At 43.5% G+C, this 27,032-nt stretch overlaps 1 protein-coding gene across 17 annotated transcripts in view; it reads left to right on the top strand.

The window, feature by feature from the left end:
• The window catches only part of IHO1 (interactor of HORMAD1 1), an 86,993-nt gene that overhangs the window by 11,482 nt on the left and 48,479 nt on the right, over positions 1 to 27,032 (top strand). For 12 of the 17 annotated variants that reach the window (XM_053301515.1, XM_053301507.1, XM_053301503.1 and 9 more), the window contains 3 exons: positions 780 to 852; positions 15,124 to 15,295; positions 24,394 to 24,551. In XM_053301515.1, coding sequence (XP_053157490.1) covers positions 780 to 852; positions 15,124 to 15,295; positions 24,394 to 24,551 — 403 coding nt within the window. Of the gene's footprint in view, positions 1 to 779; positions 853 to 15,123; positions 15,296 to 24,393; positions 24,552 to 27,032 lie in introns of those variants that run through there. The other 5 variants (XM_053301508.1, XM_053301505.1, XM_053301509.1 and 2 more) reach the window with 2 other exon arrangements.

Here is a 27,032-nt window from a genome sequence, read left to right as displayed (position 1 = left end):
ATAAAGATGCTGATTTATGCTGATTATAATACTGTTTGCTTTAGTGCAGTTACTGAAAGAACAACAGAACATCAGAACGTATCTGTGACTAATAGGTTAACACTTTACAAACTGTAATAATTATGTAATTATAACATATTACACTCCTCTATTCAACCACAGAGCTGCCTTCTTTCTGTTACAGAATTTATTATGTTCTTTCATATACATATTTCCAGCTGGGCTTTTAGAGATTTGGATTGTCAATTAGCTAAAGAGTTTCAAGGATCTTTCCTGACAAACATTTTTTGACTCTGTAAATGTGCAGTTGGATATTCAGTTGTTGGGAGAGATACAAAGAGATTCCCCCAAGTAGCACTTCCTATGTGAGCGTGTCATATTTCCCCAACATTCAAAACGTTATCTTTTGTTAAAATGCAGACAGACAGTCACACACACCACTTATGCTACTGTGTTGATTGTTGCTTAGGATGTGGTAGTGCAAGTATTACAGGCACCTATTGCCGTAATAGCAGTGATGATAAATAGCATTATTCTACACTTCCATTCCTCCCATAGTTTGTAAATCCTTGGAGGCAGACGTATTTGTTTGAAAGTTTACTAGCAAGTTTAAAATTATTCAGCTACAAAGGCTGCCCTTTTACATACAGTGGACAGCTTGTTCCTACTGTCAAGGGAGAAACAGCTGTTGAAATGTGTGTGTTCTGAATGCAGATACAAATGTATAAGGGGGGGGGGGAAGTACCATGGCAACTTCTCATATTTCTCTTTGTTTTTAGCAGATAAGCTTAAAAAAATGAATGTGAATGTCTGGAATATCAAAGATTTGTTTAGCACTCCCACAGTTATCGGGTAAGTAATACTGCTGACATTGCTGTATCTTTATATCATGTATCAACATCAGCAATATAACACACAAGCTTTACTTTCTTAAAAATCTTTTTTTTTTTTTTACATTTTTATCTTGCTCTTCCTCCGAGGACCTCATGATTATTTTTATCCTCACAACAGCCCTGTGAGGTAGGTTATGCTGAGAGATACGTGACTGGCCCAGAGTCACCCAATGAGTTTCATGGTTGAATGAGAATTTTGAACTCTCCGGTCCTAGTCCAGCACTCTAACCACTATGCGATGCTTCCTATTTCTAATTCGAAAGCAAACAAGGAGCTCTTTCTCACAACCATGTGAGAGGGCTTCTGGGCCGGCGAGGGGAAGGCAGCAGAAGCTTGCCTTCCCTGCAAACAATCTGGTGGCTGCCAGGTCTGGGAGGTCAGGGTGTGCAATCCCACGCACCCAGATGCTCCGCTGCTTCTTCTGCGTCATCTTGGCCCCAGGAAGTCCCACAATGCACCACGCGAGTGAGGGGCGGGTGCCTGTCAGTGTTGCAGCATCAGCTGAATGCAGGGGGCATTGCACACGATCAGGAAAACAGGGCCAAGGGAGGGCTTGCTCTCTTAACCTCATTTATGAGGCTCCACAGGCACGTTTGCTGCCGAAGCGCTGCTGGGATCAGGCATAACCTGGCGGTTCTCACACGCACCCAAAACTGGGCTTGGCTTTCTTAGCCCAGTCTTGGCTGTGCATGAGTATGGCCTCTAATATAAGTGGTAGCTCTTTCTGGCCCAGAGTCCAGACAACATGGCAAACTATAGTTATCACATCTTAAAGTGGAGGAGGGAGGACAGAGGAGGAGAGGAATTGGGTAGGAGGCAGAGGTGCACCTAGGTAATTTTGGAGCCTAGACCTAAAGGCCTTTGGAGGGCCCCCCTCCAGGGACACACCTAGGTATTTTTGGCACCCGAACCTGAGGATGGAGGGCTTTGGAGGCCCCCCCCCACTGCAATCCCCCCCTTAATTTTTTAAAAATACCCCTAATCCGCTGCTGCTTCCTGGCCCCTGCCGCTATTTTTCCTTCACTGCCCCTTGTTATTTCCCCCTCTTCCCCACCTGGCGGGGGGTGAGTGGAGTGGAGCAGGCCACACCCCCAGCAGTGGCAGTGGAGGGCGCAGGCAGGCCTCGGCCTGCACAGACTGGCCTCCTCTGCCTGTGTGTGTGCACAGTAGGAGTATGGAGTGTCACATCTTGTGATGTCACAGGATGCAGCACTCCATACTCCTACTATGCATGTGCGCAGGCAGAGGAGGCCAGCCTGTGCGGTCCGGGGAGGCCTGCCTGCACCCACCGGCAGTGGCAGGGGAGGGGGGCGAGTGGAGCAGAGCAAGCGAGCAGCGGCCAAGGGGAAATAGTGGTGGAGGCTGGGCAGCAGGAGTGGGGCATCGAGGCTCTGGGGAGCTTCCCCAGAGCATTGGGGGGGGGCAGGAGGCGAGTCCTCTGCCCCCCTCCCCTGCAAATTAAGCATCATCATGCTTGGACAGGCATCAACACCACCTGGGACAGACGAAAGATTTTTTTGGGTCCCCAGGGCCTGTGGAGAACCTGGACTTCATCCCCAAAGTCTAGGGCTAAGAGTGCCTCTGGGAGGAGGGAGTACATGAGCCCACATCATGTTCCCAGCAGCCAAACCATGGTTTTTCTGTGGTCTGAAGTGAGCCTTAGAGAGAGTTAATACCTTATGAATGAGCTCAGCTATGAAAGAACAGCTGTTAACTTGAGTGGTCCCACCAATGTGAACAGTGTAATTTTGGAGAATCATAAGAACTGGCTTGCTGGATCAGACCAAGGTCATTCTGTTTCCAAGAGAAGCCAGCCAGATGTCTCAGGAAGCTCACAAGCAGGGCATGAAGGTGATGGCCTTCCCTTATTTTTGTCCCCAGCATCTGGTATACACATACATATATTTCTTCTGTACTTCTTCTGTACTTCCATTTTGGTGTTTGCTACCATAGCTCAAAGAATATAGAGGCAGATGGCATGTCTGGGGCACACTGGCATAAGAAAATCTGTGCTCAGGAAAACTCCCACTGTGTCTTGCACATGAGTATGATTCTCTGACGTTATACTGCTCAGAGCAGTTATCTGTGCACATAAGAGCCATTTAATAATATGTAGATTAGTTAAGTGATCGGAACAGTCCACAGCCCTTGAATTTAGAGCAAGAAAGGGCTGCTGCCCTTGTAAATTTACATTACAAGCCATTTATTAGCCTGTCTAGAACTTACAGACAAAAGGTGTAATGCATGATTATGATGCATCTTGAAGCCCATAGCGGTGTGATTTTTCAAAGGGGTCACTAATAGAAGGAACTGCATTTATAGGGGTTGATATGACTAGTAGTTATGGTTATGGTAAATACATCCACTGAATTTAAGATGATGTATCAGTTGCTGTCTTGCCTATGAATGTCTTCCCTTGTATCAGGCTGCATGAACACAAATCTGATAACATATTTTAATTTTACTTGAGGGGAAATATTAAAATGCGCATAAGATATTGTACAACTGCCAGATCAAATTATTGGAAGCTTTGCCAGCATTTTATCTCTGTGATTTCCCTTGTGCTGTTTACAGTACAGAGCTTATTATGTGAAAAAGCCTCTCAAGCAATGATGAAGACAGTGCTGAAATGAATCATGATGCTCAGAATATAATTTACTCATTATACAACTGTGAAGCATATTCTACTGCACTTATGAGTTTGGGTATGGGTTTTCCAGTAGAAGCCACTGAAATGTAACTACCATATCTAGGATGTAACCAATAACAAATGTTGTTTTTTTGTTGTACACATCCAGAGAAAGCAGTGATGGGATTTTTTGTTTTTGTGTTTTTAAAAGCAAAGTAGCAGGCTTTAGACCTGTTTCACAAACTGTCAGATTAATCCCTGATGTATCTCCAGCGTAGCAAAATGAGGAATTTGGCCTACTGAACATATGTTGTCTAAAATTAAGCTTGTAAAATGATCACAAAAATTTATCAGCTTAGGCACTGAATCCTCTGTCACTATGCTTTGCTGTGGTGGTGGATGAGGAGGATTAAAACAAGAAAAGAGATTAATAATAATGTTCTTGCCCATTAAGGAAAATGTTCTCACCTCAGGCAAGTGAGTTAATAGAATTTTATAAGGAAGAAGATGTCAACAGAGTTAACATGAAGAACAGTATGATTAATTTTCTCAGGCATGATTTATTCTTGAAATACACAGGCTGTTTGATTGAGTTATCTTCTTGGAGCTGTGTGTGTGTGTGTGTGTGTGTGTGTGTGCGCGCGCGTGCATGTATACATGCACGCTCTGGAATTGAATTCACTGGATTCATACCAATTGGGACACTAATGTCCATCTCCCCTCCAATCCCCACCCCTGGATTGATCACATGGAAAACTCATGGGAGGACAGCCGGGAGCAGAATCTCATGGGGAAGAACAGGCTCTTCCTTAAAAAATTTTTTTAAAAGGATATAAAGCCTCAACATGATATATATATAGATAGATAGATATTTAACACACGTCTATACCACCCAAAACTCACGTCTCTGGGTGGTTTACAACAAGCAAACAAAAAGCTAAAACTTTAGTTAAAATAAATGACAACAAAAAAACTTAGAACAGTAGTTAAAACAAAATAAATGACATAATAAATGTTAAAACATTACAACAATTTAAAATTTTAAAAGAACATTTTAAAATTATGATAAAACTGTTAAAACAGTATTCAGTTAAAAGCTTGGGTGAATAGATGTGTCTTTAAAGACTTTTAAAAAGTTGTCAGAGATGGGGAGGCTCTTATTTCAGCAGGGAGCAAGTTCCAAAGCTCTGGAGCAGCAGTGGAGAAGGCCCGTCTCCGAGTAACCACCAAATGAGCGGGTGGCAACTGCAGATGGACCTCTCCTGATTATCTCAATGGGCGGTGGGGTTCATAACAAAGAAGACGTTCTCTTAAATACCAGGGCCCAAGCTGTTTAGGGCTTTATAGGTTATAACCAGCATCTTGTATTTTGCCTGGAAACTTATCGGTAGCCAGTGTAGATCTTTCAATACGGGAGTAATATGGTCTCTCCGAGATGACCAAGAGACCAACCTGGCTGCCCCATTCTGAACCAGCTGTAGTTTCCGGACTACACACAAGGGCAGCCCCACACAGAGTGCGTTGCAGTAATCCAGTCTGGAGATTATGGGAGATATGTGGTATGGGAGATGCTTCTGAGAATATTCTAGAACTCACTGACGAGGAAAAGAAAAATGACACCATCCTTAGGGCCGCTTTTGAGGATCATTTAGGAAGATATAAAGGCTGTTCACATGAGTAGTCCTACCTGGATAGGGCTGCTTGTGTGAAGCTGCCCTGACAGGTAGACCGGGTTTTTTACCCAGCCTAAAACACCACCCGGTTGTGTGGCAGCACAGACTGCCTGCAGCCCCATTTGGGCAGCCAGCAGCCTGAGCTACTGTAGAAGCTGGGGGAAAGAGCACCTTGGCCTCTAGAATGCTTTCAATGCACTGTGCAAGCAGCATGGTGCATTGTGGGCTTTCTGGAGGCCAGGCGTCCTTCCCACGCCACTCACCACAGCAGTACTCATGTGGGACTGTGGCGTGGTGGGAGCAGCAAGGGCAGGAGCAGCAAGCATTTGGGGGAAGGCAGGAATGATTCTGGCCTCCCACGGCCTCCACTGGCCTTGGGAAAGGAGGTTGTGTGTACGAACTTGTAGAGTTACATACGGTATGATGGCCACATTTAACAGAAGGCATCAGAAACATCCAGAAAAGGCAGAATGCTGTTTGTAAACTTGCAGAGCTTTAGAAATTGTAGAATATAGGATAAAGGACATTGTCAGCACATTTACAGCTACACTCAGATCACACATTAGCATTTCTCAACTTCCTGTTGAGAAAGTGAGAATGCAAGAACCCATAAACAGACATCAAAATAACATACAGGCCAGCAATATGGGGGATTTTGCATTAGGTAACATTAATGTTGAGAAGATAAAAAAGCCATGGACCCCTAACTATCTAATAACTGTAAATATGTAGAGAGTAAGAGAGACTTTAGCTAGAAATATAATGTATACATAGTAGTAATAGATTGCCTCTCTAATGTATATGGAACTTGCTCTGATGCAGGAGACAATTTCCAGACAGGGTTCAGAAATTGAAGTAAGTCTTTGGAAGACATGGGATTTTGAGGTCCTTATTTCAGATAATGGGTTTACCTCTATGCTATTTATGAAGTTTGCACACAACTATGATTATGAACATCTCACTACCAGCCCATATTTTCTGCAGGGTAATGGGGAAGTAGAGAAAGGAGTAGAGATTTTAACGAGTCTACTCCAAAAGCCAAAGGACCTGTATAAAGCACTTTTGGCCTGTAGAGCAATGCCTCTGGCAGTGGAACTATTTCTGACAGAACTTCTCATGGGAAGAAGGCTGAGAATACCTTTGCCACTAGCCTAAACAGTGACAAAATAGTCCAGTGTGAAAGCTTTTGGCATAAGAATGTAGAAATAAAAACTAGACGGCAACACATTGAGGACAGACCAAGAAATATTAACCACGGTAATGCCAGGAACCAAGGTCTGGCTCAGAGAGTCTTATTTATTTATTTTATTATTTATTTATTACATTTATATCCGCTCTTCCTCCGAGGAGCTTATTTTTATACTTACAACGACCCTGTGAGGTATGTTAGGCTGAGAGATACATGACTGGCCCAGAGTCACCCAGTGAGTTTCATGGTTGAATAGGGATTCCAGCTCGGGTCTTCATGGTCCTAGTCCAGTACTCTAACCACTATGCTATGCTGGCTTAGACATTTAGAACAGGGCACAGATGCCTGATTGATTACTCCAAGGAAATAGGGATCACCTCCAAAAGCTCCCAACACAACAAACAAAAGTCAGTGTCAGTCAAGCATGCCGATGAGAGAAATGTCTGCTCCACAAGACATCTCTCAGATGGAGGGATGTGAAGTAACTATAGCGTGCTGATCCTTCACAATTCCTAGCCTGGTGCATGGAGAACCTAATAATAAGAGGGATTTATAAGTAGGCTTTCACTTCCTAGTTCCAGATTAAGATCATGGTGGTGTGAATGTCTTCCTTAATACTATAGTGTAGAGTGTGAGGTGATTCATCTCCAAAAATATGGTGCCCAAATGGTTTGGGCTAGCCACCTCTCCAAAAGTTATAAGAATGGTCTAAACAACTGCAAATTGATGGCAGATGCATTAGTTTTGATAAGTGAGTGGCATTTGGGCTGATGAAGGGGCCGATCTGGTATGTATCACAGAGACTTGGTTGGGGGAGGCTGGTGGCCCAGTTTGGTCCAACTTCTCCCTTCAGGGTATTTTGTTGAGGAGCAAGGGAGAGGAAGTGGGTGGGGAGGTGGAGTGGCTGTGGTCTATAAGAACAACATCTCCCTTGCCAGGATCCCTGTCGAAGTGTCTGACCATATTGAATGTGTGTACTTAAGTTTGGGGACCAGGGATAGACTGGGACTTCTGCTGGTGTACCAATTGCCCCGCTGCCCAACGGAGTCCATAGTTGAGCTAACAGACTGGTCTTGGGCTTGGCATTGGAGTCTTCCAGGCTTGTGGTGGTGGGGGACCTCAATGTTCACTTTAGGATTTGTCCAGGGCAGCTCAGGAATTCATAGCGGCCATGACAACTATGGGCCTATCCCAACTGGTCTCAAGACCGACGCATATTGCTGGTGAATCTGGTCTTTCACTCTGAACAGGGTGGTATTCCGTGGGTGGGGACTCCTGTGATTTCCCCATTGTCATGGATGAACCTCTATCTGGTTATGGTTGGACTCACGACCATGTCCCACTTTTGCAGGGGCGAGGGGCCCATTAGGATGGTCCTCCCGAGAAGATTATTAGATCCAATAGGGTTCCAAGAAGCCTTGGAGGGATTTAGTGCTGGCTCTGTTGGTGACCCTGTCAACACTCTGGTGGAGAATTGGGACAACCAACTCACCAGGGCAGTGGACACGATCGCTCCTAAGTGTTGTCTCCAACCTATGAAACTCCAGTTTCATAGCTTCGAAACTGGCCCCTTGGAATATGGAAGAACTACGGAAGCTGAAGCGGTGAGGTGGACGACTAGAGCGCAAGTGGAGAAAGACTCAATTTGAATCCGACAGATTATTACATAGAGCGTATTTGAAGATCTATGCTCAGGTGATACGTGTGGCAAAGAAGCAATTCTTTTCCGCCCGTATCGTGTCCACAAGTTCACATCCGGTGGAGTTGTTCAGGATTGTGAAGGGCCTAGAGTGTGCCCCTTCCTCCTTGAATCAATACTTGGAACCAGCAAGATGTTTTTAATGAGTTTTTTTGTGGACAAAATCTCTCGTATTCGGGCCAACTTAGATTCAAGTCCAGCAGCTCCTCTTATGTGATGACCCGGGATCAGTTTCAGTTCGTTATATGGACAAGTTGCTTGGAATGGTGCAGCCTTCCTTCTGCCCTCTTGATCCTTGCCCAACAGGTTTTATACTATCTGGCAGGGAGGCTGTTGTAGAGGGCCTGGTAGAGATTATAAATGCTTCACTGAGGGAGGGCAGGATGCCTCCTTGTCTTAAGGAGGCAATCATTAGATCGCCTCTGAAGAAGCCTGCCTTGGATCCCTCAGAGTTAAACGGGTCTGTCTCCAACCTTCCATGGCTGGGCGAGGTGATTGAGTAGGTGGTGGCCTCACTGCTCCAGGTAGTCTTGGAGGAAACTGATTATCCTAGACCCATTTTAAACTGGATTTGGGCTGGGCTATGCGGTGGAGACTGCCTTGGTTGGCCTGATGGATGATCTCCAATTGGGAATCGACAAAGGGAGTGTGACTCTGTTGGTCCTTTTGGATTTCTCTGCGGCTTTCGATACTATCAACCATAGTATCCTTCTGGAGCGTCTGAGGGGGGTGGGAGTGGGAGGCACTGCTTTGTGGTGGTTCTGCTCCTATGGGCCTATCCCAAGTGGTCTTGGGACCAACACATATTACTGGCCACACACTTGATCTGCTCTTGCACTCTGAACAGGATATCCTTCTGGAATGTCTGAGGGGATTGGGGGTGGGAGGCATTGCTTTGTAGTGGTTCTGTTCCTACCTCTCAGGCAGATTCCAGATGGTGTCCTTGGAGACTGTTGTTCTTCCAAATCTGAACTTTCCTATGGTGTCCCTCAGGGCTCCATATTGTCTCCGATGTTGAAACTGCTGGGATTTGGTGCAGGGTGTTATCAATATACTGATGACACCCAAATCTATTTCTCCATGTCAGCATCATCGGGAAAAGGCATAACCTTCCAAAATGCCTGCCTCAAGGTGGTGATGGGCTGGATGAGGGATAACCAACTGAGGCTGAATCCAGGTAAGATGGAGGTACTTATGTGTGGGGTCAGAACTTGGGAGACAATTTTGATCCGCCAGTTCTGGATGGGGTCATGCTCCCCCGGAAGGGACACGTCTGCAGTATAGTGGTGCTTCTGGATCCGAACCTCTCCCTGGTGTCCCAGGTTGAGGCCATGATCAGAGGTGCTTTCTATCAGCTTCAGCTGATATGCCAGCTGCATCTGTTTCTTGAGATGAATGACCTCAGAATGGTGGTACATATGCTGGTAACCTCCAGACTGGACTACTGCAGTGTGCTCTGTGTGGGACTACCTTTGTATGGAGTTCCAGAAACTGCAGTTGGTACAGAATGCAGCAGCCAGGTTGGTCTCTGGGTAATCTCGGAGAGACCATATTACTCCTTTGTTGAAAGAGCTACACTGGCTGATGATAAGGTTCCAGGCAAAATACAAGGTGCTGGTTATTACCTATAAAGTCCGAAACAGCTTAGGCCCTGGGTATTTAAGAGAGTGTCTTCTTCACCATGAGCCCCATCGCCCATTAAGATCATCTGGAGAGGTTCGTCTGTGGTTGCCACCAGCTCATCTGGCAGCTACTCGGGGATGGGCCTTCTCCGTTGCCGCCTCTGGGCTTTGGAATGTGCTCCCTGTTGAAATAAGAGCCTCCCCATCTCTGGAAACTTTTAAAAAGGCATTGGAGATATATTTATTCACCCAGTATTTTAATTAGATTTATAGTTTTAATACTTTTAATGTTGAGTTTAAAATGATTTTAATTGTTTAATTGATTTTAATGTTTCAGTGATTTTAATTGTAAGCTGCCCAGAGATGCAAGTTTTGGGTGGTATAGAAATATGTCAAGCAAGCAAGCAAGAAAGCAGGTCTCCTAGTGTTCTAAGATAAAAATCTCTCCTTGAATGGAATGTGCCATTACTGAAGCTATCATTTTCTAAAGAAAGCTAACTCTTTTGAGCAAGCGAATCTGTTCTCAGAATAAAGATAGCTGGCAACCTTATGGGCACATTATACACCTTGGGATAAATCCAGCAACTCTGTGCTCATGTCTGCCACATTGCAACACCTCCACAATTTATTCATAATTTTTGTGATTGATCAAAACTAGCTATGCTCCTAGGCATCATCTGGGATTTCACAAACCTGTCTAAAATTCCCAGGTATGTTATTTTTAGAACAGCAGACTTAGAACAATGAATGTACAAAATGGAGACAAAAGCAACAGAAAGTTTTGTGATACCTTAAAGAATAACATTTATTGTGGTAAACCTTTGTGGACTCCCTTCCACAATAAACGGAGTGGATTACCTTCTATCAGATAAATGAAGTGAAATACTCAGTTGACAAGGGGGCTGTTCACATGCGCAGGCAAAACGGGGCTAAGGAAGCACAGCCCAGTTCTGCCAGCATGTGTGAACCACCGGGAGCCACAGTGGCAAACCCGTTTAGGGAGCCGCTGCTTAGCCTGGGTTTTGGACGCGAGGGTGCCCCTAAACTGGGCTTAGTGCTCGTGTGCCGGTACTGTGTGGCTCTGCGTGGCACTTATACATGAGAAGTCTCCCAGCCAGTGCCAGGAGGATCCCTGTATTGCACCGCGCTTTCACAGGATGCATTATAAGTATTCCGGGGGCTGGGAAGACGCATCTCAGCCCCCGACCCTCCACGCTGCCGGTAGTAGCCTACAATCATCTGGGTGGGCTATCTGCCTGCCCAGGAAGGAGCCCTTGATCAACTGCTGGGGAGGTAAGCATTTTAAGGCTTCCTCCCCTGCAGATCAAGTGTTTGTATATGCCGGAATATAGAGGGAGGAAATGGAAAAGAGCAGAGTCAAATGCAAAAGGAAATGGGAAAGACCTAATTTCAAGACTAGCTTCTAAGTATACGCGATAAGCATGGCAAGAATTCACAATTGATAACAGCCTTCTAGTGATGCTAAGCTAATTAATTTTGTGATGTGATAAATATACTTTGTCTCAATTGAAGCCTACAGTGATGGCATGAAGCCTTTTTATAAATTCTAATTCAGTTGATTCACTCTGTGATCTCCTTATCTCCTTTTGAAATGTTTCTCTTGAAGAATGGATGCTTTAAGGACTGCAGCAGTGTCCTGGCAGATAAAAATGTCCTCTCACTGGTTTTTGAATGTTGCTGTCTCTGATGCCACCTTTGTGTCCATTTATTCTTTTGCATAGAGACTGAACTCTTTGTCCTATGTAGAGAGCATATTGAGCATAGTTAACACAGCTTATAGCATGTTGGTGGATAAGTAAATGAATGTGAGCCCCTGGTGGTGTAGCTGACACTTTGGGGTTTCATTCTGGCTGAGGCAGTGGTCCTTCCAGACGGGGGGCGGTGGGGGGGCGGTGGGGAATGGGGAATCCACACTAAGAAGGAGCTTGCATTATATTTTTAGTGCAATCTGCAGCCAGCCATGAGACTGCCTTTTAAAAAGTTATAATAAAAGGAGTGTGCAAAAAGACAGTTCTTTAACAGTAGTTTAATGGATTGCCACAGATTGCAGGCAGATGGTGCCAAGAACATAATGTGACCTTCTTCTTAGTGTGGATTCTCTGGATTTGCCTTTCTTTCCCTACTTTGGTAATTTATGCTGATGTTGGAATATATCAGTGTCTGGAAAGATCCTGTCTCTCACCTACCTACCCCACTTCTCAGTTCTGCAGCCCTGAGCATCTTTCATGTGCAAGTGCTAGAGTTGTCACATCCTGGGAGTGGGAAGCAATTATTCATCTGCCTATGTCAAATGTATACAAGTTTTTAAAATGTCACTTGACTAGCAAAAGAAATCTGAAAGGCAAGTAAAAGGCCAGGTTACTTTAATATCAACAGTGACAGAATGCAGTTTGTAACAGCAGCCAGTCAATGCCTCCAGAAACTTATAAGCAGGTGATGGTCCTGCCATAATAGCTGAATATACAATGGTAGTGTATTTCTTTGAGCATGGCTGATCCATGCTATATGTCATAACAATGCTGACAGAATTGCTTAAGAAGAATGTTGAGGTGGTGCCATTGTAACTGTGTCTCTGAGCTGTTCACTCACTGGCTGACATCTGGACTAACAAAGGATGCATGAAAGGAAGCTCTGTGGGGATGCACCGGGAGCCCTTGTGCAACTGCCCCAGTCCTCCTGCATTGTTGTGTCACAGGGGGCTCATGCTTCCAAGTGCTGCCCGTGCTCCAGTAACCCTCTGCAAGATAGGAAACACATCACTGAGCCTCAGCTATGTGTTTTTGTTGGAGATGAACTTCCAGGTGCATCAACATCTTGCACCAACTGTCCTAATGACCACTAGGGGCATTGGTAGTAGAGACAGTGAGGAAGGGTCTCCCTATCTGTCCCTACTCTATGACCCCTGAACTGACTCTGCAGCACTTCCTGTGCTGAGTCACAATCCTTCCTTTCCACCTAGAGAGCAGATGGAAACATCTCTCTCTCTCCTTACCTATCCATTATGTAGTCCTTTAGATTAGATATAGGTCTTTCCTATCTAAGTGTATTTAACCAATACATATTTAGTGTTTAGTCACACAAGGATCTCCATGTGTTTTCTCTAAATAGCTGCAATATCCAAACCATCCTCTGCTACCTACTCTGTAACTGGAGTGTGTGCTCATTCCTTAGTGCTCTGCTGTTTTACCTATTGTGGGTAAAAATCAACAACCTCTAACAGTTTTTGATCTTGCAGAGTGCTTCTGGGGTGTGAGCAGTGCTCTGTGTTGCTACAGTACATACTCAGGAGAACTGGAGCAGTTGTGCGAGGACTTCTGGCACATCCCGCAGAGCCTTCTCACAAGTGCGCTTTGTGAGTCAAGATGTCAGCCACTATTTTAAAATCTAAATTGCCATAATTGATCTAGGACATTGGAAAAGTACACTGTGGGAGGTATTTAGTCTCTTTTTAGATGTAATTTGTGCACAGCTTAGAGCTTCATCTGCATCTGGTACACAGCTGAGCTCATAGTTTGATGTTATTATATTTAAAACAATATTTGCATATTTATTGCATTTCTACAGTCATATGCTTCCCAGTCATTTTTCTGATGTGTCAGTATTCCTGTTCCAGCATAGCTGGCATCCTATAAATAGCAATGATAAAAAGAAAAAGTAGCATTTGTTGGAATAGGACTGATGACATCAAATAAGCATGTCAGTATTTGATTTGCAACAGACAAACGCTATCTGAAAGACTCTGAAAGGGAGCAATCTGCTTCATAGTTGAAATCAGAACTCAGAATGTTCTTTAAGCCAGGGGTAGTTATTAAGCATGCAAAAGTAAAATCAGGAACTTACTATTTAAATATGGAGCTTTGACTTTGTCAGATGCAAGATTTTGTGGCTTTGAAGGGCTTCTGCCATGGCTTTCAAAGGGAGTGAAAATTCTGATGAATTTGAAAAGGCTGCAGAGAAGACCATATTGCATGAGTCAAGTTCTGCTAGCTGGTGTGGGGAAGAAATGGCTGAATTCTTCTGCCCCTGTGAGGAAGTCAAACTGTATTGTTACTGATGTTAACAGATTGGGATTATTGAACTGTGGACAGAGATGCAATGAGTGGAAGAACATATTTTGGAAACTCCCAGATAGCTTGTCATTGATATTTTTAAAGCCTTTGAAATGTGAATAATTGAGTGAAGAAGCCAGCTATGTGCTATATATGTAGGGCTGTGTGATGCATTAAACCCCAAAATTCTGCACCAAGGTGACTCAAATTCTGCAGCCTGTATGCAAATTAAATTTGGATATATTTTATTCAGCCTTGTAACTGGGCCCCAGACACTGTATTTACCCACCTGCAAAAAAATTTGTTCATCTGTTTTTAGGAGCTTACCATTGTTGATGTCATTGATGGGACTTTTTCTTTAACCGGCATTTTTTGCTGCACCTCTGTGAGCAGCAGCAATTGAAGTGCTGATAACATTCCCAGTGGTCAGCTCCTGCTGACTGCCCCTTTCCCCTAAGAATGCATCAGAAAATGATCCTGTGATTTAATGTATGATCATTTTCTGGCACCTTATAGAGCCGGGGGTGGGTGGGAAGGCTACTGGCATGAAATGTTAGGAATGGTTCAAGCTCTCTGAAGTGACCATTGCTTGCAGAGGTGTGGGGGTTAAAAAGGTTAAAAAGAAAATAAGCCCAACCAATGACACTTGTACCAACATAAATTTCAGGTTGCCACTGGTGACTAGGCAAGTGTTTAAGTGTTATTTTTTCCTGCTTATATTAGTCAAGGCAAGAAGCTGCTGAGCAGTACAAGATAAACACTTGTAGATTTTCTGATATTTTTCTCACAGTCACAGAGCAAGACATTAAAAAAAACAACAAAAAAACAGAACCCAAGAGTTTCAGGATGCTGGGTTTCCAAATTCAGCTTTCATACGGAACTGTATAATACACAGAATCTTGACTATATGTATCAACAGAATGTCAGTGACTGCTTAGGTGCAACTACTACAGAAGCAAGTGAGAACTCCTGGCATATTTTCCACTCCCACTCCTTCACTTCCTGTTTCAACCAAGAGCTTTCAAACATGCACATTTATTGGGAGAAAAGAATGATCAAGTATATTGCTAGTGTGTAAAATCACAAACATATTCTTTCAGAGTGCCCAAGAAAAATGACATGGGCCATTAAATCACTGATATTAGGATTTCAAGTGTGTTGGCTTGTTTTTTCTTCATGGATGATAGAAGATCATTTGCTGCAAAATGCCAGTACTTTTAGTGAACATTTATCTGGATTGCCAAACATGTAATACTGTTTTATTATGGAGTTTAGATTAATATATATTTGCTATTATTATTAGTTACACTTGCTTAGAGGTCATTCCTTTTTTGCTTTTCTGTTTCAGGCCCAATAAACCACCCAGCGGGACCAGTGTTCCTAGTGATTACAACAGTATGAGTGATTCTCAGTTTCTTTTTGGTTCCCAGTTCTGCCTGGAGAACTCACAGTCAGCATCAGCCTCACTAGAATCTGGTATCCAAAGACAAGGCAAAAGCTCACAGCAAAATTCTCAGGATGTGAGTCTGATGTACTGGCACTAGGCTCTTTGGGAAGTAGAAAACATTAATGTAAAGTTTGCTATTATCTTTGTATTTTTTGTTCTTTTATCCTACCCTTCCTCCAAAGAGCTCAATATTGCATTTTGGCCTCATAACAACCCTTGTAAGGGACATTAGGCTGAGAGGTAACATGACTTATGTAGTCACTTACTGAATGCTGCCCAGGGAACTTCCAGGCTGAGGAAATATTTCAACCCAAGTTATTTTATTTTATTTATTTGATTTCTATACCACCCTTCCAAAAATGGCTCTGGGTGGTTTACATAGAGAAATAACAAACAAACAAGATGGATCCCTGTCCCCAAAGGGCTCAAAATCTAAAAATAAACATAAGACAGACACCAGCAACAGTCACTGGAGGTACTGTGCTGGGGGTGGATAGGGTCAGTTACTCCCCCCCTGCTAAATAAAGAGAATCACCACATTAAAAAGGTGCCTCTTTGCCAAGTTAGTCATTTTTTGTCATTATGCACTGGTCCTACAGAAACTGTAGGACTGTTTATTATTTGTTTAGGCACATGGGACAGCAGTCAGAAATCTAGCTCAGTATTGTCTATACTAGAGGTATAGCTCTATATTGTCTAGCTCAATCTAGCTCAGTATTGTTTACACCAGGGGTAGGTGAACTTGGCCCTCTGACTGATATTGAACTATAACTCCCATCATCCCCAGCCACAAGTGTAGTTCAGCAACAGCTGGAGGGCCAAGTTTGCCCACCCTGATCTACACTGGCTGGCAGCGGCTTCTCCAAGGTTTCAGGCAGGAGTCTCTGTCAACGCTAGCTGGAGATCCCAGGGATTAAACCAGGGACCTTCTGCATGCAGTAAGCAGATGCACCACTGTCAGCTATAGCAATATCATATAGCTGACAGCACTCACATGTAGTTACCCACCCAAATGCAAGCCAAGGTGAGCCCTGCTTAGCAAAGGGAATAATTTATGCTCACTACCACAATACCAGCTTTTCTCCCAGCTCTACAGTAAGGCAATTCACACCACTGTGGGGAGACATGATAGAGGTCTATAAAATCATTCATTGTGTAGAGAAAGTGGATAGAGAGAAGTTCTTTTCCTTCTCACATAACACTAGAACCAGGGCCCATCCCATAAAATTGATTGCCAGGAAATTTAGGACCAACAGACAGAAGTACGTTTTCACACAAAGCATAATCAACTTGTGGAATTCTCTGCCAAAAGAGGTGGTGACAGCCAACAACCTGGATGGCTTTAAGAGGGGCTTGGATAACTTCATGGAGGAGACGTCTATCAACCGCTACTAGTTGGAGGGTTGTAGGCCACCTCCAGCCCGAGAGGCAGGTTGCCTCTGAGTACCAGTTATAGGGGAGTAACAGCAGGGGAGATGGCATGCCCTCAACTGTAGGCTCCCAGTGGCATCTGGTGGGACACTGTGTGAAACAGGATGCTGCACTAGCTGGGCCTTGGGCCTGATCCAGCAGGATTGTTCTTATGTTCACTGTGCTCGCGAATAGGTAGACAGGTGGGGGCAAGGCAGGGTTCAATCTACCTTCCCCAAGATGATTTGTTGCAGCCCCTGAGCTGCGCAAGCCAAACACCCATATGACTAGTGCTGCCGAGAGCAGCATGGACAGCTCTCTGTGCTGCTCCTGGCAGCACAGGTAAACAGAGTAAACTCATTGCCTTGGCTTTTGTGAATCCCACAGTGCTCTGTGCACCAAGCACAGTGCACTGGGGGATTCCCCAGTGGGTGGGCCCTCTAGGTGCCTGTCTCTATGTCAGTGCAAGCTACAAGCAAGCCGCACTGACATAGGATCCCGGGACCTCGGCTAACAGCCAGGGTGTGGCACTGGGTTTAGCACCGTAGCACTGCTGGGATCCATGTGGATCCTTGGCGGTTCTCACAGGCAACCAAGCCCAGGCTTGGCTGCTTAAGCTTGGGCTTGGTTGCTTGTGAGAACAGCCTCGGCATGTAACGGAGAAGACCTTAAGACACTGTAATATATATAAAAATTATGGTAAAATATGTTGGAGCTAGGACCCTGGCAGCATCAGCTCTCAGCTGCAATGTCTCATAGTGACCTCTAGGGGGTTTTAGGGTCATGGATAAAAGTGCTGGATAGGGATGTGCACGAACTGGTTCAGAGGCCCTTTTATGGACCTCCAAATCGGTTCAAAAGTTGGGCAGTTTGGCTGGTTCAGAGGTGGGGAGTAGCTTTAAGGACTGGGGAGGGTGCTCTTATCCCCCACCGCCACGTTTCCCCCACCAGCGCAGTGCTTTAAAACAGTCCAGCGGGGTGGCAGCATACGTCCTTTCTGCCCCAGTGCATGGTGCACCGGAAGTGCCCTGTGCAAAAGGAAAAACAAACGAACAACAAAAACTGAAGCTGAGATTATGTGACAGATACCAAATTCCACACCTGCACAGTGCTGTTATAGTCATGAAGAACATTAATATTCTTGAGTACAAGAAGTGAAGTTCAATATTGTTGTTTGAAAGAGAAACACATGAGCAGCTGTGGGCCCACAATTTATACTTCATTCATTTCTGTTTATAGGCACAGGCAGCTACTGTTTTATTCTTGTTTCCGTAATGAAACTATCCTCTGTTTTACTTCACAGTGTGCTTAGATTATTGTTCTTGTGAAAATATCACGATGTTTCCCATTGTAAAAAGAGCTGTACTTCCATTCATTACATCTGAGGAGGGGGGAAAGTGGTCTCCTACAGGATGATCTATGCCAGAGATTATTAACTTCTTAAAATTTAGCATCCATCTGCTATATTGCTATTGATTCTGCTGGGGAAGATTTTTCACTGTCTGTAAAAGCAGGAATCTCTATTTTTCCTGTGCTTTCTCAAATGGTATATGCATTTGAGAAAGCATATGCAAGTGGTATTTTCACTGCAGTTGCCGTGAAATAGTAGTTTTCATTTAAATAACATTTACACCAAAGCACTTTTAACACAAAAAGAAGCTTAATGTTTGAGATTAGAGAGTGCAGTAAGGTCTGTTCTGAAGCCTTAGATGCTTTTTGCCCGTTCTGTGCTTTGTAAGTGGCTTCCCTAGTCTGCCACTTCAAACAGGGAAAATGAATTTTGCTTTGGGGGGAAAAGATGAAAGGGCAATCTGGCTGCTTTAAATCAAGGGACTCAGGTTTCCATTTTGTTCAACAATGCTTCCTTGAACAGAAGCAGGCCTTTTCTGCTTGAATAGAGAACAACTCCACTTAGAGTGCACGCATACAGATGTACAACATTTCAGCAGTGACCCCACTGTGGAAGTGCATTTACCTCATTTGCACAGTTTGGGAATAGAGGACTTGCCCAGTGCTGATAGGATAGCTTTTGTGTCTGTTATAAAGTTACTTACCCCTTTCAGAACAGATGTATGCATAGTGTCAGTTGGCTTGTCCATGTGTCTTTTACAAAGCCACCCCGCTTCATCAAAGCATATTTAACAGTGCTTTTTATAAGCATTTCTAATTGGATAATCATATCTAATTGGATATTCTAATTGGATAATCATATCAGGAATTTTGAAAACCAAATATAAAGAGGGCAGTTCATTTGAAACAAGGTGGGGAGGAGTGTGCAGGAAACACTATTAGGATTTGAACCATAAGTTGTATGTGTGTATCAGTGCAGGACTGAAGATGAGGAAAGCAGAGCTAATTCTGCAGCGACAGGTGCATCTGTACACAGCTCTTCTTTTCTTAATGACTTTAAAAACAATCATGGTAAACTATATAATTAGCATCATACTTCCAGAATATTTGACATGCTATTGATTAAAGGTTATGGAGCTATTTTGCAATTAAAAATCAGAGGGTGGGGGGACGGAAATCAGGAAGTAAAGCTGCCACTTGCAAGGAACAGGAATTGATTGATTAGGGGGCAATTATGAGGTTATGCATGAGTAATGCTGCAGGAAGCAATAGCATAGGCAGAAGTTGTAAGGGGGAAGCCACTAATTAAAACTGCATGGAATTTTTGCTGAATGGGTCTCAAATATTATAGAAATATCTAGGACATGGTCCTTGGAATTGCCAGATAATGAGGCTGTTCTCATGACAAGCTGCCTGGGCTACCCCAGGGCAGCTCATGTTGTCTGGAGCCTTGGGAGCCCTCTGCTCCTGGCTGCTCCAGACCTGCAGAGCCCGGTTTCTCTACATGGCTTTTTACTGATGGTGGCGCAGCAGGGAAATGCTTGACTAACAGGCATGTGGTTGCTGGTTCGAATCCCTGCTAGTACTATATCGGGCTGCAAGATGTTGAAAGGAAGATGTTGAAAGGCTGCACGGGAGGAGGCAATGGTAAACCCCTCCTGTATTCTACCAAAAGAAAACCACAGGGCTCTGTTGGTGTCAGGAGTCGAAATCGACTGGACGGCACACTTTACTTTACACTTTGTTCTGCTCAGGCGAACATATATGCGATTGCTGCCAGGTAGCTGGGCTCCCCCCCCTCACCCCAGCCCACTACCATTTTAGGCATGAGCCAAGAGGGAGGAATGGCCACACAGAGCAAAGCGGCAGCTGCTCTACAGAAAGCAGCCACTCCATTGCTTGCACAGTGCACTCTGGGATGCCTGAAGGACTTCCTCCTCCCTGTCTCAGCTCACATCTCCGTTGCCGCACTGACCATGTGGGCACGTGGTGCGGAGGAGCCCAAGAGGGCAGCTGCTTGTGTAGGGGGAAGGCAGGTAAGAACCTGCCTTACCCCACCACCTCCCCTTCCCAGCCCAGCTACTGGGGTCGTGATGACCTTAATATAAAGCTATACTGAGTGCGATGTGGAATCACAATTTTAATTCTACTTCCAGCTGATTGTGGAAAAGCAGTGCAGCAGCAGCACTAAAGGGCCATAGTGGGGAGCAACTAATTCACACTTAACATATCCATTAAAAATTACTCCATTCATGCCTTCAACGAAGCCATCTTGGCAACCCAATCTGATTGAGCTGCTGCAGTACAAACAGTGCTATCTTCTGCCCAGCTAACAGCTGAGTCATTTGGCTTTGTCTCCTGCCAGACAGAACTCCTTACTAAGCTGTGCACAAATGTGTGTGAACTTGCCATGCTGCCTTTAATGTTCTTTTGTCTGCTAGAATGCCATGCAGCAGTGTTATCAGTCTAAAACTCCACTGGTTCTCTGATCTCTTGGTGGAGTACCCATACAACACCGGGTGATTGCAGCTGCTACTAAGGGCCCTTACCAGCATGGCAAGGCCAATGGCAGCAGCTGTGCTGCTGGTGATTCTGGGGGTCAGGTCTTACTGCTTTTGATTTAGGAGCCAGACTTGACCCCAGCAATGGGACGGATTGATAGACGCATAAGTGCTCTGGGTTGGTAGAACTGATCATCCAAGTAATGAGATAAATCTGATCTTGGAAAGGGTCACGCTCCCTCTGAAAGACAAAGTCCACAGCTTGGGGGTTCTTCTGGACCCAACACTGTCCTTGGAGGTGCAGGTGGCAGTGGTGTGCAGAAATGCCTTTTACCAACTACGACTGGTACGCCAGCTGCGACCCTACTTGGAGAAGTGGGACCTGACCTGTCACTCATGCATTGGTATCCAGATTGGACTACTACAATGTGCTCTACGTGGAGTTGCCCTTGAAGATTGTTCGGAAGCTTCAACTGGTTCAGAATGCTGCTGCAAGGATGCTCATGGGTGCAAGTCGCTTCACAAGTATTACACCCATCCTGTGTTGGCTTCATTGGCTACTGGTCCGCTTCCGGGCTAGATTCAGGGTGCTGGTATTGACCTTTAAAGCCCTACACGGTGGATGCCACTGTTGCTGAACTGTTTCAAAATCAAAACCAGGCAACCTCCCCTTTGCCTTCACCTCAAAAACCTGAATGCCGTTTAACAGAAAAGCAACAAGAACTAAAGCAAAACATACAGGTGAAACTCGGAAAATTAGAATATCGTGCAAAAGTCCATTAATTTCAGTAATGCAAATTAAAAGGTGAAACTGATATATGAGACAGACACATTACATGCAAAGCGAGATAAGTCAAGGCTTAATTTGTTATAATTGTGATGATCATGGCGTACAGCTCATGAAAACCCCAAATCCACAATCTCAGAAAATTAGAATATTACATGGAACCAAGAAGACAAGGATTGAAGAATAGAACAATATCGGACCTCTGAAAAGTATAAGCATGCATATGTATTCAGTACTTGGTTTGGGCCCCTTTTGCAGCAATTACTGCCTCAATGCGGCGTGGCATGGATGCTATCAGCCTGTGGCACTGATGAGGTATTATGGAAGACCAGGATGCTTCATTAGCGGCCTTCAGCAATTCTGCATTGTTTGGTCTCATGTCTCTCATCCTTCTCTTGGCAATGTCCCATAGATTCTCTATGGGGTCAGGTCAGGCGAGTTTGCTGGCCAATCAAGCACAGTACACTGTATACTTTTCAGAGGTCCGATATTGTTCTATTCTTCAATCCTTGTCTTCTTGGTTCCATGTAATATTCTAATTTTCTGGGATTGTGGATTTGGGGTTTTCATGAGCTGTACGCCATGATCATCACAATTATAACAAATTAAGCCTTGACTTATCTCGCTTTGCATGTAATGTGTCTGTCTCATATATCAGTTTCACCTTTTAATTTGCATTACTGAAATTAATGGACTTTTGCACGATATTCTAATTTTCCGAGTTTCTCCTGTAACTGAGCACATGAATGAAACAACCACCAGGGTTCGACTTCCAGCTCTAAAAACAGTTGCCAAAACACAACTTGCTCAGGCATTAAAAGATGCAAATGCTGCACTTGCAGAAATAACAACCAATAATTTGCAAGAAACAAACCAACTAATGTACAGTGCAGCAACAATGACAACACAAGAGCTTGGATATAAGATCAGTGGACCTGTTAAAAAAGAAAGTAGTACATCACCTAAATGGAAGATTGGATTAGAACTTAGATCAGATGCTAGTAAATTGAAATATATGAAAGACAAGAAGCTGATGAATGAAAACACCAAACAGTATCTGATCCAAAAATACTATCTAGATTCAAGGAAAATTAGAGAAGTCCTGGAAATAATAAAGCAGCAAATAACAGCAGTGTTAAAGTAGATTAGCAGATACGAAGCCAGAATCACACAACACAGGCGGAATCTACTATTCCAGTCAGATCAGAGACGTTTCTACCAAAGCATAGAAGGAGAAACTGCAAGAAACGTAGAAACACCAAATAAAGAAGAAACAGTGCAATTCTGGGGGAAATTATGGGACAATCCAACTGTCAACAACAACAACAACAATAATAATACACACATTCTGCCCCCACCCCTCACTTTAAAAAAAAGGGGGGCAGGCATCTAGATTAATTATTTTCACTGATTTCCCCTTCCCTCTAAAGCCACCCCCCCGTGCCTCCTAAAGGGATATCAGTGAAAATCCCCCCTGCCCTGTAGTGCCATTGCAACATTCATCTAGATATTAGCCCCTATGTTTTTAATAGGAGAGGGGATACTGTGTGCAAAAAATGATGCTAGACCATAATTATATTTGACCAGAATTAACATATGTTTCAGGAAAACATTTAACCAGTGACTTTTAGTTTACAAATGAGATTAATGGAAACCAATCTTCTATTAAAGCAGCAGAATCATCTTGCTTATTAAGGACACAGATTTGTTTTGTTATTTTGTCCATTAATTCCCAAGACCCTTTTTGTTGATACCATGGTATTCTAGGTGATTCCTGACTTTTCCTCTAGTGTGTTGTTTCTAGTCTTGCTGTAAACAAGAGAGATTAAACAAAGCTTATCTGCATAGTGCCCTGAAATTCACATTCAAAAATATTTAACAGTGTCCACTTAGATGTAGGCAGAAAACTGTAATGTGTAATTTCATTGATTTAATCAAAGACTCTCCTTCAGAACCTGTTTATAACACTGCAGTTCCATCACATGTGGAAATTTTTGAGCCATTTTTGGAAAGGCAGTATAGAAATAGAATAAATAAATAGATAAATAAAAGTGTTCCCATTTCCCCACATCCCTGCCAACATTTTGGAGGGACATTATTATAAATATGATGAAGCATTTGTGGGTATAAGTACCAATGATTAACTATCTTCATTGAATTCTTTCTGACAAGACTTTCTTCTCTTCAGTAGACATACAGATTGCTTGCATATGCAAATCCTTCAAAAACTGAAAGGCCGCTTTCAGCCATCCTAAAAATAACCGTGTGTAGCATCAACAATTTTATATTTTTATTTTACAGCATTATAAACCACTTTCAAAATTAGTTTGCAAAGCAGTGTTAATGGATACTTGTAATTATCTTCCCTACTTTTTCACTTTTAGAAATACATGTTGCTGTTGAAACAGTACTATCGGCAGAAGTTGCACACTTTTGCTCATTATTACTATAGAAAGAAAATTCTGTGATAAACCGATATAAAACATTCCAATAAGCACTTTTTATTTGAATTTCCCCCACAGATTGCTGTTGTCTCATATCTTTAAGCAAACAAATTTACCATTCCGCATGCTCACAAATATGCTGCCACTTAAACTAAAAGGCAATATGATCTCTGTGACAATATTCTCTTTATTGTCACAGAAAATATTGTATTTCTAATTAATTGTTAGTAAATTAAATGAAGTTGAGCATTTTAATAGGAGTGTGTTGAAGAAAGTTTGTAGTTTGAAGAAAATAGGTGTAAGGATGGATTATGTTGTGTTTACAGCTTGTTCTGGGTGGGGTTACACTCCCCCATAAGGAGCAGGTCTCTAGTCTGGGAGTGCTACATGATCTAGTGTTGTTAATTAATTCTCAAGAGGCATCTGTGGCCAAGAGTGCTTTTCAGTAGCTTAATGTTGGTTCATCAACCATGCCCCTCTTAGAAAACAGGAATTTGGCTACAGTGATACACAGACCTCCAGATTAAACTTTTGTTTTAGTGTAAATAAAATAAAATACTACACAGAAAAAGAGGAGGCACTTGCTAGTGAATGTGTAGACAGCATTTGGCTGTCACTCTATCTTTTTCCCTTCATACATATAAAATACTATTACATTTTGTCTTTCTTTCAAAAACAGAATGAGCCCAGCATTTTTGCCAAGTACCAGTCTAAACCACAGCTCTTTGGAGGGGATGGAAAAGAAAAAGGTTCACTTAATTTTCCTCCTGGAAGATTCAAAGGTGTCTTGGAGCAGTTTGAAGAGAATAAGAAAAAGTTTCAGGAAAAACATGACAGGTATGCAAACATATTCTGCAAGCTGTGAAAATGTTTTTCTCCAGAGACCTTCCCCTCACACAGATTATCTGCTGCTGCATGTAATGTTATTAATATCTGTGCAGAATAATTTCTAACAAACTTGGATTCAGATCTTTCTCCTGGAAGATCTGTTGCCGTTGAGCTCTGTGTGCAGTTATTATGCTTCTAGATGCTGGCCTCTGGAGGTGGCTGGCTACTGCAATTGGAACAGCACTCTTTCCTTCTTATGGTGGTCCTGGATTTTTCCCTGGCAAAAGGATTGTGGTGTGCAGCTTGTTCTTGTCTGCATTTGGGCTGCTGGGCAATTCAAATCCCTGTCTGCAGGGAGCTATATGGCTCCTTTGTGTGGACACTTATGCCTCTGTATGGGCAGTGATGCCAGTACATAAGTGTCCTAGTCTGCTGGGTGGATTAGCAGGTGGGTGGCTCTCCCATGAGGTCAAGTGAGGCGATGGCCTAAGGCGGAGAGTGCACCACAGGGCAGCAACTGCAGGCACCCTGCTCCACCACAGATTTCACTTCACCTGCCTGCTGCTGCCTTATCTCAACTGTGTTTTTGCCAGCCCATCTCTGGCTCTCAGCACTCCGCCTCCTTTGCCAGCCCATCACCCGCCTCACTCACCCAGATGCCACCCCTCTTTCCCCTCACCACCAACCTCAACTGCTAGGGCACACCATAGTTTGGCTGTGTATGTGGTGCAAGGCGGCATGCAGCATAACCCCAGCAGTGCTGGCTGGCGTCTTCTTTGCATTGCTGCACCAACACCAGTTCTCTCTCTCTCCACCCACCCACACGCACACACACACACACACACACACGTCTCTTTTCTCCAGTACCAAACTTGTCCACTTTGTTTTACAAAAGTACCATAGGTCTTCAGTGATCTCTCCTTCAAAGTAAGGCAAGCCCAGGTAGCATTGTTCCTAGAATTTCTCATCACTGACACTGAGAGCAGTGGAGAGCATGAGGATCAGAATATTAATCTGAACAGCTATGGAGTGTGTCCCATCCAGGAAAAGATAAGAGAGCGCAGTCTTTGCTTGAGCCCAGTGGTTCTATAGATAAGATATTGGCTTTCTCTCTGCTCTTTATTAGAGGATTCTGTTCTTGTCAAATTTCCTATGAATGCATTTCCATATAAAAATTTCTTTTTAAGAAAAACCTGGAAAATGTATTAAAGCGCATCAAAGGTATTGCTACACTAGCACTTACATTTTGAATAAAATAGGACATCACTAGCATAACTGGTATGCAATGAATGGAAAGTGTGTCCTTAAAAATCAGCACATTTGCTAATAATCATATTATGAATAGGTATTTTAGAGCTGTGTGTTTTACTGACAAGGCGGTCTACCTACAACATTCTTTGTTAGTAAGAGAGAATTAGAATGACCCTAAAAAAAATCACAGAAAAATTACCTTGCTGAGCAAGGTAACAGCCTTAGCCCCAAGTGTGAAAGATTTCAATGAATTTTTCCATAGGCTAATGAATTATTCCAGTTCTGTACATTCTGTTCAGGAAAAAAGTGTGAAAAAATCTAAAGAGGGGGAATGTGTGTGTTTTTCTAGGCAAACTGTCTTTTGATGGGAAGACTTCAGGCAAATGCACTTTCTCATATGATAATCTCTCCTCTGAAATATATTCAAAAGCTTCAGTTAAGACAAATATTGAAATCCTCTGACAGGAGAAAATAAAAAGTCTTCCATAAGCAAATTAAAGGAGGGATTGACTGTGATCTAATTTAGAAATGCTTAGAGAAATTTTTGAATCCAGAATTTTAAAAAGTCTTTTTGTGATTTCTTTTGCTTTTGTCTTAACACTCCAGCTTCACCCAAAGCATAATCTCTTACAAATGTTATGTACATAGAATTGTTGCCTTGAGCGTTGCCTCTCAATGTGTGGTTCCTTTTTGTTTTTCTGGGGTAGTGGATAATGCATTGTTTCCCTACATTTGAGCTGCTCTAGGTATTTGTGCACCTAGTTTGGGTTCCTGGTTCTAGTTTGGGTTCCACCATGCTCATCATTTCTGTATCTTCTCCCCTTCTTCTTCTTCTTCCTCCTCCTCCTCCTCCCAAGACCACTCTTCCCATCTCCTTTACCTGAACCCATTTTATCCACTGTGACTGGCCATGCTGATTTCAGGCCTGGTGCCCAAGACAAATAGATCATCTGTCCAGTGAACAGGCCATCAATGGCTCTTCGCAGTTCAGTTTTTATCTACCCTCAGTCAGTTATTGCTCATTATTGCAATAATAATAACTAGCTTAACCCGCACAGATCATCTGCACGCTAGTACTTGATTGCTCCTCACACCCCCTGCTACAGGCCCTCTCACATCAGAGTTTTCTCCACCCTCACCTGAGCTGCACTCCTGCTCCTCCTCCATCACTTCACTCCATCCACCTCACACCTCTTGGTTGCGGCTGCAGCATTGTGGCACCTATTGGCCAAGCTGCAA

Source organism: Hemicordylus capensis, chromosome 2 (assembly GCF_027244095.1).
Source record: "Hemicordylus capensis ecotype Gifberg chromosome 2, rHemCap1.1.pri, whole genome shotgun sequence".
Classification (NCBI taxonomy): domain Eukaryota; kingdom Metazoa; phylum Chordata; class Lepidosauria; order Squamata; family Cordylidae; genus Hemicordylus; species Hemicordylus capensis.
Note: the sequence above shows the minus strand (reverse complement) of the source record. Positions and strands in the feature narration are given on the sequence as shown.